Here is a 14,788-nt window from a genome sequence, read left to right on the forward strand (position 1 = left end):
TGTTTGATAGCCTTGCGGAGGGAATAGCTGCACTGTTTGTATTCGGTCATGTTACCAGACACCTTGCCCTGATTAAAAGCAGTGGTTCGCGCTTTCAGTTTCACGCGAATGCTGCCATCAATCCACGGTTTCTGGTTAGGGAATGTTTTAATCGTTGCTATGGGAATGACATCTTCAACGCACGTTCTAATGAACTCGCACACCTTATCAGCGTATTCGTCAATGTTGTTGTCTGACGCAATACGAAACATGTCCCAGTCCACGTGATGGAAGCAGTCTTGGAGTGTGGAGTCAGCTTGGTCGGACCAGCGTTGGACAGACCTCAGCGTGGGAGCCTCTTGTTTTAGTTTCTGTCTGTAGGCAGGGATCAACAAAATGGAGTCGTGGTCAGCTTTTCTGAAAGGGGGCGGGGCAGGTCCTTATATGTGTTGCGGAAGTTAGAGTAACAATGATCCAAGGTCTTTCCACCCCTGGTTGCGCAATCGATATGCTGATAAAATTTAGGGAGTCTCTTGGTAGAGGAGTCTCTTGGTAGATAATGCGGTCTACATTTGATTGTGAGGAATTCTAAATCAGGTGAACAGAAAGGACCGAATCGACTGTATGTAATGAAACCTAAGATGACCTGGGGTACTAATGTAAGAAATAACACGTAAAAAAACAAAAAACTGCATAGTTTCCTAGGAACGCTTAGCGAGGCGGCCATCTCTGTCGGCGCCGCAATCTCACAGCATGATGAACTCCTTGCTGTCCCCAGTCCACCTGGCCGTGCTGCTGCTCCAGTTTCAACTGTTCTGCCTGCGGCTATGGAACCCTGACGTGTTCACTGGACGTGCTACCTGTCCCAGACCTGCTGTTTTCAACTCTCTAGAAACAGCAGGAGCGGTAGAGATACTCTTAATGATCCGCTATGAAAAGCCAACTGGCATTTTCTCCTGAGGTGCTGACTTGCTGCACCCTCGACAACTACTGTGATTATTATTATTTGACCATGCTGGTCATTTATGAACATTTGAACATCTTGGCCATGTTCTGTTATAATCTCCACCCGGCACAGCCAGAAGAGGACTGGCCACCCCTCATAGCCTGGTTTCTCTCTAGGTTTCTTCCTAGGTTTTGGCCTTTCTAGGGAGTTTTTCCTAGCCACTGTGCTTCTATACCTGCATTGCTTGCTGTATGGGGTTTTAGGCTGGGTTTCTGTACAGCACTTTGAGATATCAGCTGATGTAAGAAGGGCTACATAAATACATTTGATTTGATTTGAAATACTCAATGAGACTGTTACTCACAACATAGGAAGTTCTCCTATCACCTTAGAGAAAAATGGTAGTTTGTCCGTGATGAACCACCGCCACCATGTGGATCTTCCATAGCCTACCCCGCTACTCAATTTGTTAGGTCTCATTGACGTCCGCCACACACTTCTTTGCCTCCTCTGGGTCTGTGAAACGACGTAATGATCCTCTCACTGTAACCCAGAACACGGCAGGATATTGCAACAAGTATTTCAGCCCCCGTTTCATACACATGCCTCACCTCCATGGACACATTTCTCTTGTCCTGAACCTCCTTGGGAGAGTCAGGGAAAACTTTTGTCCCTTTCCAGTGAAAAGTCCTAAGTTATTTTGCTCTGAGCCGGACCTTCTCCCTGTCAGTGTATCGTTAGAATTTCACCAGGATAGGCTGGGGGTGCGTGGGGCTGGTCCTGGGCTCAGTGCCGATGGGTTCTCTTGATGGTCATGTTCACATCCTCCTGTGTGTTATCAAATAGATTGAGTAAAATGTATTTCACACAACCCACCGTATTTATGTGAATTTTAAACCCCACTGATCCGAAGTGTGTTTCTCCGGACTGTAATTTTCCCGGAATTAAAGTCATTCGAGTTTTTCGATCCGTCTCCATTTTTTCAACAGTGTCGTTGTGGCGGTTGTTCTTGCCCTCCAAGGTTGATGTCCTCTCTTCTATGTTGTCGAGAATATTGACTTTTGTTTACAATGAGCCCACTGCATGTTTTATTTCAGCCACACCTTCACCCACTTTTGCAATTTTCTCCGTTCAAGATTTTTGTTGATTTTACGAATCTCATTTCGAACTGGGTCATCCGGCTGTTCTTCTCCGCCATTTTCCTTGCTAGCTGCAGGTAGAGAAGACATTTTCGTGTTGTCTCTACCTGCAGTGTCTGCTTTTTTTGCGATTCTAAGTTGTTTTTCCATGTGACTGATATATTGGACAATTAGTTAACATAATGTGTAACTAGGCTTTGAATAATTAGTTAAAATATGTTTGAAGTGAGGCATTGAATAATTAGTTTGAATATAGTTGAAGCTACACAGCCTCTTTAGTTAGCTGCTGCTCCTCTCCACATCGTAGCTGTAACCTGTATTTCATTTTTTTATGCTAACATTTCCAAAAACATGTTTTCATTTTGTCATTATGGGGTACTGTGTGCAGGTGGGTGAATTCAGGGTGTACCACAACAACATGTGAATAAGTAAAGAGGCATGAATACTTTCTGAAGTCACTGTAGCTGAGTCACATCACACACTACACATAAGGCTACATTCAGGGGTTAAATTGGGAATTCAGAGGGTTAGAATTTGTTTTTTAGGCTAACACCATAGAGAATGATAGAGGCCTCTAGTGGCATTGAGGGCTTCCAACATGCTTTTGCCATTTTAAAGCAGTCAAAGTAATTAACTGGGTGGAGATTCCTATGAGTTGTAGCCTTAATGATGCTGCTCATGCTGTCGCAGATGCTATAATGGCACAGATATGAAGATGAGTCCTCTATCTATCTCTATGGCTAACCCTAACAACTTCATGTCCACTCCCCAGCTCAACCCTAAACCTAGCTTCATATCCACTTCCCAACTCAACCCCTAGCCATAAACCTAGCCATAACCCTGAACCAGTTACAGTGTATAGTGTAGACTGAAAGACATGCAGGCAGGAAGGCAGACAGACTGCCAGATGGACAGACAGACAGACTGCCAGACGAGAGGGGATACATTCACATCCCTAGTCAAATATGAGATGCATATTCCAGCAGAGTTCCCACCTGCTTATTCAGAGCAACCATTATACTGGCAGCCTGCAGGGGATAGATATGCATACAAACTTGCCAGCTGCCTCCTCCTTCAAGGACACACTGACAGCTGATCTATGTCCACAATTTTAAGTGGATGTAGTTTCCACACACTTGCACATTCCGGTACGCTCCCTCCATAACACAGTAGGGGATCCATTCTGGGTTTCTTTATGGAGGCTTTTATCAAAACTATACTAGAAGGCTATTTCATGAGAAGGCTATTTCATGGCTATTTCATGAGAAGGCTATTTCATGGCTATTTCATGAGAAGGCTATTTCATTGAGTAATTATCAGTTTAGAGTGTAGAACTTGGCAACACTGTTATGTGTGTGTGTGTGTGTGTGTGTGTGTGTGTGCATGTGTGCGTGTGTGTGTGTGTGTGTGTGTGTGTGTGTGTGTGTGTGTGTGTGTGTGTGTGTGTGTGTGTGTGTGTGTGCGTCTATGTCTGTAGCTTGGAGTTAAAGATCCTCAGTGGTCAAACCTTGTCACATGAAACAATATATTTAAAGGTATATTCAATGATATGACATCACCATAAACATCAGGACAACTGCCTTCTGACAGACGTCAACAACAACAACACAATTCAAACCAAAAAAAAGGCAACTTTGTCAACATACATACTTGACCCCGCACACTGTAATTAGTGGAGATGCCAGCAGTGCCAGACATGTGAGGGGGAAACAGCTCTCTGTTGCCCTCCAGTGTTTCTTATCTCAGGCAGCAAATGCATTGGGGCAGGCACATACAATTGGACTATTGTCGAGTAATAGTCTAAAACAGCTTCCTCTCTCTGTGAGTTCTTTCCCTTGTCTGCACTGACAACATTTGATTTCATTTTATGAGAACTGGGAAGGTGAAATACCTGCTTGACGTCCTCCATATTGCTTTACCTTATTCTCTATTTTCAGAGGAAACGAGGAAACCACTTCAGACTGTTTCTGTTTCAGAATTATAGTTGTATTATCCTAGGGTCACAAAGAGAGATGTTTTGGCAGAAAAACTGTGATGCAATACTGTATGTTCTCCTTCTCCACAGGAATCTCTCTCTCTCTTTCTGTCCAACACATTGTAAATAAATCTCCTGGTTCCTTGGAAAGGAGAAAAAAAAGTTCCTTACAAGAATCCCTTCCCACAAGTATCTGACCCCTTTGGGGGAAGGGGTCGTGTGTGTGTGTGTGTGTGTGTGTGTGTGTGTGTGTGTGTGTGTGTTTGCGTGTGTTTGCGTGTGTTTGCGTGTGTTTGCGTGCTTGCGAGCGAGCGAGAGAGCGAGAGAGAGAGAAATATAATACTCTGGAATGTCCACAGCCACAGAAAGCTCATGCAAACTCTCAACATGAAGGTAGGAGGATTCACATCGATACACTATTTAGTCCTTTTAATATACTCAGTTGATTTCGCAGGTAAAAACAATGTTGCTGTATAGTCGTTAGGAATTTAGGCTCAGCCTGTTGGAAAGTTGTGAAATACAAACAGAATTGAATTGCAGCATTCCTCTCCTCTCCTTAGGACTGTCTGTCAGTCTCTCTGATCTGTCTGTCATGGCTCTTCTTTGGGATGTTCTCACCCATTAATTGTGTGGAGCCAGTGCATTGCCAGTGGGGATCCTATGGAGACTGGTCAGAGTGTGATGGCTGCACTAAAACACAGGTTAGAAATCAAACCAATCATCCGAAGTCATGCCTGTGAGCTCCACTGGACTCATGAATGGCAACCAAGTAGCATACAGTGTATTCCCCTTTATGGAAATTAGACCAATGTTGGGGTATATCGATGTGTTTTAGTCTAGGGCTCGTGCCATGGTGGTATATGCCCAGTTTGGGGGGAGCCCATGCAGTGGAGGGGCCACTCAGACCCAGCCCTGTGTGACTGCTCGAGGCTGCCCCCTGAAGGAAGGCTGTGGAGGGAGGTTCCGCTGCCGCTCAGGTAATTAAATCAAACTTTATTAACAATGCATTTAAAATCCTCAGTAAGTTTTACAACAGAATGTAAAATAGAGTCAGTAAGAAAAATGTTGAGCACAGAACATGAAATATTAACATGCGTGCATGTGTGTGTTTCCTGTGTGCTACAGGGAAGTGTATCAGCCAGTCTATGGTGTGTAATGGAGATCAGGACTGTGAGGAAGACAACCAGGATGAACTGAAGTGTGGCCCAGACAAGACATTCCCTGTTTGTAACAATGACAAACCACCACCCAATGTTGAGCAACTAGGACTGGGGTGAGAGCTGGGGTATCTTTCTCTCCTTCATCCCCTCCCCCGCGCTCGCTCTCTCGCTCGCTCTCTTTCCCTTGCGCATTCTCTCACACACACACACAATCCTGGGCATCTGTGGTGAAATTCTCCTTGAATTTCCAGGTTTGATGCAGTGACAGGAAAGCAGAGAGGAAGTGTGATCAACACTAAGAGCTATGGAGGCCAGTGCAGGACTGTCCTCAGTGGGGACAACAAGGTCATCTACAGGCTGCCCCAGAGCACTCTGAGGTACAACTTTGAGGTAAAAAGTCCCACAGTTAACATACTTGTGAAAATAAACATTTGTAAAGAGAGCACATAGGACTGAATATATGTAAGAATATAAATTGCAACAGGGTGATCAAATTAAGATCATACATCTGTATATGATTCCTATCTGTACAGGTCAAAGTTCAGAATGATTTCAGTGATGAATTCTACACCAGCTCCTGGTCCTACGCCAAGGACATAGTCAAGAGAGAGACAACGACGGGTACAACCACAGGATTCAACAACTATGACTTACATCAGACGGAGGAAAAAAACAGGGTCTGTTGGAGCTGTATGATGAAATAAATCTTCGTTTTAATTAGGAGATATGCTGAGCTTAAGAGATGCCTTTCAACAGACCCCTGACCTTTGCAATAGCAGTTCATGTGTGAGGAGGACTCCATTTTATTTCACATCCACTATGTACCTGATATCCATTGTTATCATTGTTTTCATTCATTGTCTTCCAGAGTTTAGAATTATTGACTCATTATTTAATCTACTTAAAACAAATATTTTCCAAAACTGTGATAAAGGTATTGTGAGATGATCTATTTTGGTTTGTTTTTGCTCTGTAGAACAACCACCTGTTGGTGGTAAAGAACAACGTGGAGGTGGCTCAGTTCCAGAACCAGGCCCCAGGATACCTCTCTCTGTCTGAGGAGTTCTGGAAGGTTCTGTCCACGCTCCCCACTGTGTACGACTACGCTACCTATAGGATGGTGGTGGAGAGGTTTGGAACCCACTACCTGTCTGAGGGGACCCTGGGTGGATACTTCCAAGCCTTACTCAGCATCGACCAGGAAACAGCCACACAGATGGGTGAGACAATTGAGGCAACTCCAGCTGAGACTGAGGCTGCCCTAATGTTGACACTGCAGGCATATCATTCTTGTGACAACAGTAGTGGGGGTAACAGTGCAATAGCTTGAACACATCAACTCTGTTGATTACACTGCTTGGTCCAATGGCCCAAGTGGTTGGAAGATGAGGCTCGCAACAGATGGTGAAGAAGACTTTGAACAAAGTAAATCATAACGGTTCAATTAAGCCGTCAGAGCTGAATTGAATGTCCTTTTATATAGTATAGTTTGGTTCCAACTTTTCCTTGGCAAGTGCTGATTTTGTTGTTGTTACCGTTCTCCCTTCTGCTTCTGCAGCCAAGGTCACGTGGAAGTATAATGAGTGTACCAAGACCAAACACCGGATTCTGTTTGTTTCATGGACAACCGAGAAATGTAGAAAGGATGAAAAGGAATATACACTACCCAACCCCCCATGTAAGTTTATTTAAGCAACAATGTAAAAACCAAAAGAATTGACGATGTACAATGTAAGATGTGTGAAATTTTACAATGTAATCATGTAATGCTTCTGCAATGAAATCCTGACCACTCTAATCACTGATGCCTTTATTGCTTTAATAGCCATCAGTAGGTCTGACACGGTAAAGAAGGTGGATGTGGAGGGAGGGGCCACTGCACACATCGCAGCCCTCAAGGCTCTGGACCTCAACACTCCAGGTAGAAACTGGGATATGTACAAGAACTGGGCGGAGTCTGTGCGGACCTTCCCTGCAGTCATCAAACGAAAGGTGAGAGAGGTACAGGAGAAAGATTATTGGTGGATGAAAACGATATCTGAGCTGGCATCATTGGTTGAGGGCAAAGCCATGAATTACACAAGGTAGAGCAAAACAGGTTAAGTAATGAAATTATACATTTAAAAAGGACTACAGAGTCACGTTACAGCTTTTGAAACGATAGTTCATCCTTTTGTCTTGGGAAAAGGCTTGCTATATTGGTTCCTCCCTGTGTTTGGTGTGAATGGTTCCAGATGAGGCCTCTGTATGAGCTGGTGAAGGAGGTGCAGTGTGCTGGGATGAAGAGGTTCCACCTGAAGCGTGCCATAGAGCAGTACCTGAATGAGAGGCACCCATGCCGCTGCCAGCCCTGCAGGAACAACGGCCTAGTGGTGATGGCTGGGGATAAGTGTAGCTGCATTTGTAAACCTGGGACAGACGGACTGGCCTGTGAGAAGGGGAAGGAGGTGGAGGGGCAGGAGGGTAGGTGACATTTGACACGTCGTGTGGATACTCCAGATGATGGCATTTGTGTATTCATTTCTCGCAAACTTGAAGTTTGCTTGGGCGCTTGCAGGCATTCTCTACATTCACATCCAGATTACATATGGACCCATTCCCCTCTCTCTCCTCCCTTCCTTTCCCTTTCACTCTGTGTCCTTCTTTCACCCCAACTCTACATTCCATCACTCTCTCTGTCCCCCTCCCTCCCTCCCTAAGGGGTGATACATGGCAGCTGGTCTTGCTGGTCTGGCTGGACTTCTTGCTCCGGAGGTCAGAGGTCACGAACACGTGCATGCAGTAACCCCGCCCCTCAGAGAGGCGGCCATCACTGCAACGGAGAGGTCAGGGAGACCACAGGCTGCGATGACGACCAAGACCTGCAATACCTCCAGTCAGAACTACTGCTGCTTCTCTACTTATTTAGTGATAAGACTTTATACATGAACACTGCACAACAAATAAATGACAAGGCATACTTAACGATAACAAAGCTGACAAGGAAAAACTCTGTCGTTCTGCTCCTGAACAAGGCAGTTAACCCACTGTGTTCTTAACTGACTTGCATAGTTAAATAAAGGTACAAATGAAAAAATATTATCCCACTGTTACTGACCTTGCTGAATGCCTGTTTGTTTGTGATTAATTCCAGGACCATGGAGCCTCAGTGCTTTGACCTGACCGTCCCACCTAAGGAGACCTGCAGGAGCCCACCTCCTCTCCCTAATGGCTATGTCCTGGTAGGAATTGATGGACAGATAACCACTAAACTGTCTGTTTCCTTCAGTCCTGCTGCTGGAGAGATACAGGGCATGCAGGCTTTTGCTCTAACCTTGCACTAACACGACTGATTCAGGGATTCAACTAATCCCAATGTCGTTGCGCAAGGCTGGCTCCAAAGCCTGAACATCATCCTGCTGTTTTGTAGCCGTTTCAACCTCCTTATTATAACGCCATTCCTCCTTTTGTAGATATCGTCATCTGGATAGGTTGGACTGTGTTTGACCATAATCTGTGCTGTTAAACTCAGGATCCAAAAGATGTGTATCTGGTGGGCAGTAAGATTGAATACACCTGCATAGAGGGCTACCATCTGATTGGAATAAGGATCGCAGAGTGCACTGTTGCTCTGACATGGAGCACACCTTCCAAAGAGTGCAAGAGTAAGTAGTGCTTCAGTGACAACAGCCCTCTGCATTTGCGCCATTTTGATTTGTCAAGAGATTGAAGCTGGAATCCGCATTGGGGGGGGGGGGGGGGGGGGGGGGGGGGGAAGCGCCACTGGTTTCCCCAGGCGCTTTTGTTATTGTGTTGTTGTTGTTATTGCACGCACACACACAGGAATCCTTCCCTGGAACACACGCACACGCACACGTACACACAAAACCAAACACACACATCATTATGATAACTTCCCTCACCTTCTTTCAGGCTCCAGGTGCCATGTCCCGTCCCTTCTAAATGATGTCACAGGCTCTCCCTGGCAGCCCACCTATGACATAGGGGAACGTATCCCACTGTCCTGCCCTAAGGGGAGACACATAGTGGGAGACAAAGAGATCATCTGTGACTCCAGTCTGCACTGGTCACCGGACCCCAACACCATCACATGTAGCCAGGGTAGGTTGATGCATAATTGTTTCAACTTTGAACTCCTACCCAGATATCAACCTATGTAGAAATGTGTTACTATTTGTCAGTTTACCTGAATGTTGGTATTCTCTACCCTCGGCTAATCCAAATGAAATAACATGTCTTTGTTGTCCTTTATGAATCCAGCACCGAAAACGCTTGATCACCTTGACGGCCCAGCAGGGCAATGCAAACCATGGGAGAAACTTGCCAAAGACAAATGTATCTGCAAAATGCCTTATGAGTGCACGTATGTTTTACCAACCTTTGTCTATATGCAACTTTAACTAGTCTAACTACTTGCAGATATAGAGGAAGTAAGCTCCCTTTAATAAATGTGAGAAGTGGCTCCTTTTGACTGCATATCCTGCATACTCTAAATATGCTCTATGCTTTCTCAAATTTCACCATAGGCACAGATCTACAATCTTGACCATTAGGAGAGGAAACACAAAACTGACCCCACATCAGCAGTTTCAGGGTTTCACCCCAAGCTAACTATGTTGCTCTTTTGTTCAGGTCTTCTCTACAGGTGTGTGCCAACAATCTTGAGAATGGTCGGACAAATAGACTGAGCGTGTGCAAGATGCACACCTTAAATTGTCTGGGAAGGAGCTACAACCTGGCGGAGGACAGCGCCTGCGAGTGGCCAACCAACACAACTTCACCCTGCACCGACTGCCAGTTATGGGAGACTTGTGACGGTACGACTCTGGTTTAACTTGAATTTAAATTGTATTCAACATTTTTGTTACACAGACAAGTAAAGGCTGTAATATGAATATCTATGCTCTTGCACTGTGTGTGTGTGTGTGTGTGTGTGTGTGTGTGTGTGTGTGTGTGTGTTCCCATGTATGTGTGCAAACTGCACCAGTTCTCAAGGCCATTGTCCTTGTCTCCTTCTAACAGGACAAACAAACCAGTGTCGCTGTAAGGACTGGGCTGAGTGCTCAGATCCAGGGTTGAGTGTCTGTGTCCGTATGGGGGATGATGCTAACAGTGCCACCCAGACACTGAGCGAGTGTGAGGCAGGACTGAGGAGGTGTAAAGGAGAAAAGGTGTCAGTTGTCAGCATACTACCTTGTAGCGCCTAAGAATCGTGTCCTCTCCTCCAACTCACCATGTCTGTGATAATGACAGAAAACACCCTCCTTCAGTTGTTTTACCCTATCTCTGTTTTTTATATCACTCTTCAAAAGCATTGCTTTGAAGACATTAAAGCCATTGAAGTATATTAACCACCCATTAGACTTGTTCTTTTTGTATGCTTTTTGAATGGATTGATAATGCTTATTTTTGTGCCAATAAACAAAAACAAGTCACAACAAGAGCTAAGAGCTAATTCTACTCGACCCATGTGTCAGATTTTTTATTTCTTGCCTTATCCAATTTAGAGTTCCATACAATAAATAAACAGTTAGCTTGAACCTTTCAAAAGATTGACAAGTCACAGCAGGCAGAAATGTATCTTAGGTAAACATATCATTACATCATAGAATAGCACCACATTCTGCCCACATCTCTCTACATGCTGTTGGTTTAGTATTGGATGTTCTGTACGTGTTGTCCTGTTCCAAATTACCCAGACACCCCTTAATCTGCCAAGAATTCCACTGTGACTGACACTCCATCCCTGTTCTTGACTAGCTGCCTGTGAAAGGCAGGCAAAGCATATGTGTGTGTGTGTGTGTGTGTGTGCGGGGGGCTGACTGATTCGTACTAATATGCAGACACACAGTGACTCCCAGTGGTATGTTCAGTTCTGTGCACTGGTGCAGAAAGCAGCTGGAGACTCAAATACACCCTTTTCCCGGCTGCGTCATGAAAAGTTGCACGTACAGCTCCAAATCAGAAAGCGGTTTATTTACATCAAATCAAATCAAAATGTATGTAAATACAATCACGTCCGACTTTAGATGCAGCTCATACAAGTTAGCAAACACATAATCAATTGGTTATCATCTACTCCATCGCAGATGTCATCGAAGGCTTGATTACCTAGCAAGCTGCCAATCTAGCAAGCCAGCAAGCAGGGGAAAATATTACAAATAGAGCTAAATAAAGCCAGAAGAATAATATACTTGTTAAACATAGCTATAGCCATCAGTCATGTGTGTTTACATCACTCATTGGTCATCACTCACTGCTAAGTTTGTCAAGGTCAACAGTTTATAAGCTACTACAGGGCTTTTTGTTGCATGCATATGCTTGCATCACTTGAACATGACATTTGCTTATGAACAAAAAATGTATCTCTATACTGTAAGACTGGCATGGCAAATAGAGGAGTTGACTAACAGAGGCAGAATAATAGAAGAAAAAACACTCAATGACAATAGTGTTTTTACTTATGTTGTAGCTAAATGAGGGCCACTCCCCTCACCTCACCCTCACCCCCAATAGGCTAGCCAATGTATAATTTGAACAATGGATGTCCAATATTTCTTCCAAAATACTGCATATTTTTGTCCTGTAATCCACCAAGCCAGCTGGACCTTCTCAGTGGGCTTGGCTGTGCTGACCTCAGGCAGACATGTGTGTCTGTGTGGAGGGTGGGGGGGGGGGGGGGGTGCGTACGTGTGTGTGCGTGCGTGCGTGCGTGCGTGAGTGCGGCTTGCAATCATCTGTCCGACCCATGTGAGAGAGTGATACCAAAAAATGTTGTTTCAAGCGAGCAATGTACCAGAGCACGAACCCTTGTCCTGAGACGCCCTTGTGGGATTTTTCCCAGACAAATTGTCTTCTCATTACTTCCTGTATCATTGAGGGAAGGAAATACATTGGTTCTGATCATTTGGATTAGCCCAGTATCAATCTAAACTTGACACATGATTCTGAGGATTTCTTATAACATTTGTATTCAAATTGATGTTCACATAGATGTTCACATGACATTACGTTGTATCTTTACATCTGTTGGCTAAATCTAAACTGAGCCTATGACTTTGAATATGGATGAGCTGTCTCCACCCAGCGGATAGAACACTCCTTCACAGGAATCTGGGCTTCTGGGCCATTTGGGAATTGATGCATGGGACAGTGCACACTGTCATTGGGACAATGATGTAGACAACAGGGAAACAACACAAAGATCTTAAAGCATGCCACTGAGACCTGGAACTAGACTGCAACTTGGCTCAAACGTGCCCGAACATCTTCTAGAAAATAAGTTGTACGTTCAATTGATTTGAGCCAGTTGATCATTGTAATATCATTTGAAAATATTACCAATACTTCCCGAGGAATGCTGTCTATGAAAATATAGTTCCAGAAATGTGTGGTGCCTCATTGTTTCTTCTTATAAGGCCCGATTCAGACGTAGGATAAGTAAATCAACATGTGTCACTTAACATGTGCTACTTTGAAAGAAATGTCACTTAACATGGACACTTAAAGACCCTTCAGAACCCATAGCGGCCGTCAGCGGCCATCCTTTGAACTACTATAGCGAACGGCCTTGTTTTTCTAATAATAATATCTTTGTCAATATTTGCAAATGCACTTGCTAACAACCTGTTGTCTTATTCGCGTGGCTGCTGTCATCGATCAGAGACAGGAAACAGGGTATGCTGTCATCGATCAGAAACAGGAAACTGGGTATGCTGTCATCGATCAGAAACAGGAAACAGGGTATGCTGCCATCGATCAGAAACAGGAAACAGGGTATGCTGCCATCGATCAGAAACAGGAAACAGAGTATGCTCAAAATGACAGCACTGAAGCGGCAAAGACTTTTCACTGTGCATGTAGCTGTGTCTATGTTGGATGGTGATGAAAGCGATGATGATGTCGAGGTGAGTGAAGTAAGTAAACAGCAGATATACGTTTGATGTTGTTGATGTTTGATGCTGTGAAATTTGGGGAATAGCTCACAGATGATTAAATCCTGTCATCGTCAACAGGTTGATACAGGCGGGCACATCAGCGGTGGAGCAGTGTTTAGCTGTAGGCCCTGTATAGTCAGCTAACCGGTTGGTCTTGGTTCTACCGAAGTAATTCACATGGAAAAAGACCCAAGCTTCTTGCTATAGCTGGCTAGCTAGCTAGCTAACTGTCAGGTTTGTCTGTCAGGCTACGCTAGCTAGAAAAGCCGTGTGGCTGTAAATGTGTGCTTTGCTCGCGAAGCGTCAAGCTGTCACTTCCATTACCTAACATTAGCCATATAGACAACCAGCTAACTAGACACAAAATAGAGATTAGAGTCATTTGTGTTTATCTGTTGGACTTGATTGTCATGGTTTGTCATGTTTGCTAGTTACAGATATTCATATTTCTTATTATTTGACAGCTTGCTTAACTGTCGTGTTATGGAAGAAGCCCACACAGTGGAGCTCAAATTATATTGATTTTCAGTGATATTTATTTACATAGCCAGCTAACAAACATAGCCAGCTAACAAGTTGTTTGTTTTGTCCTGTTTCTCCCGGTGCTATTCAATTGGAAACTGTCCCAGTTAAGTAACTATTCAACTAACTCTGTAGTTGTCTGTCAGGCAAGAAAGCAAGAGTTGAGTGGAGTCGAAACGCTTTCACTTGATCGTCTCAATCCCCCCTACAAAGACTACCAGCTAACTAAGTCATCTGACCATGGGTCTTGAAGTGTGAGTACCAGATATAGCCTTTACGGTTATACTCTAACCCTGCTGGTCATCTATGAACATATTTATTTATTTGTGTGTGCTCTATCCTGTCTGATTATCCATCAGTCTGAAAAAAACATATACGCACACAATGAACAGAGAAACAATATTCACCACTAAGGGCTTTATAAAAATGATTTTGATTGATTGATTGAATGCAAGTGCTGTATAGCTGTGTGTGTGTGTGTGTGTGTGTTTATGTGTCATGGGATTTCATTGGCTGAATGAAAGTGTTGTATAGCATTATGATTTAGTTTAGTACGACACTTGCAGTATATATGGATATATAGCATCCCCATTAGCTATTGCACATGCAGCGTATGTGTATGGCTGAAAGAAAGAAAGAAAGAAAGAAAGAGTGGAAGGGAGAGAGAAAGAGAGATTGTTTGTGTGAGTGAAAGAGAGACAGAGAGAGAGAGAGAGTGAGAGTCAGGGCTCAGCAGCAGAAGGCAAGGAGGGAGAGAATTTAGAGATGATTGGAGGGACAAAGACGTGGAGCGAGGAGGAAGTGGAGCTAGAAAGATAGTGGAGGGAGAGAGGAAGAGGAGAGGGAAGAGGAGAATCAATCAATCAAATGTTTTTATAAAGCCCTTCTTCCATTAGCTGATGTAACAAAGTGCTGTACAGAAACCCAGCCTAAAACACCAAAAAGCAAGCAATGCAAGTGTAGAAGCACGTTGGCTAGGAAAAACTCCCTAGAAAGGCCGGAATCTAGGAAGAAACCTAGAGAGGAACCAGGCTATGAGGGGTGGCCAGTCCTCTTCTGGCTGTGCTGGGTGGAAATTATAACAGAACATGGCCAAGCTGTTCATAGATGACCAGCAGGGTCAAATGGAG

At 44.2% G+C, this 14,788-nt stretch overlaps 1 protein-coding gene across 1 annotated transcript; it reads left to right on the forward strand.

Moving 5' to 3' along the window:
• Positions 1 to 4,418: 4,418 nt before the first annotated feature.
• On the forward strand, positions 4,419 to 10,627 carry c7a (complement component 7a). Its single transcript, NM_001124407.1, is given in 17 exon segments — positions 4,419 to 4,432; positions 4,600 to 4,740; positions 4,875 to 5,016; positions 5,165 to 5,312; positions 5,451 to 5,589; positions 5,733 to 5,876; positions 6,176 to 6,419; positions 6,758 to 6,877; positions 7,025 to 7,191; positions 7,434 to 7,662; positions 7,900 to 8,074; positions 8,333 to 8,420; positions 8,711 to 8,843; positions 9,112 to 9,300; positions 9,460 to 9,562; positions 9,832 to 10,016; positions 10,222 to 10,627. Coding segments are annotated over 17 exon segments (2,538 nt in total). The 5' UTR covers positions 4,419 to 4,426; the 3' UTR covers positions 10,407 to 10,627.
• Positions 10,628 to 14,788: the final 4,161 nt, after the last annotated feature.

This window comes from Oncorhynchus mykiss, chromosome 6 (assembly GCF_013265735.2).
Source record: "Oncorhynchus mykiss isolate Arlee chromosome 6, USDA_OmykA_1.1, whole genome shotgun sequence".
Lineage (NCBI taxonomy): Eukaryota > Metazoa > Chordata > Actinopteri > Salmoniformes > Salmonidae > Oncorhynchus > Oncorhynchus mykiss.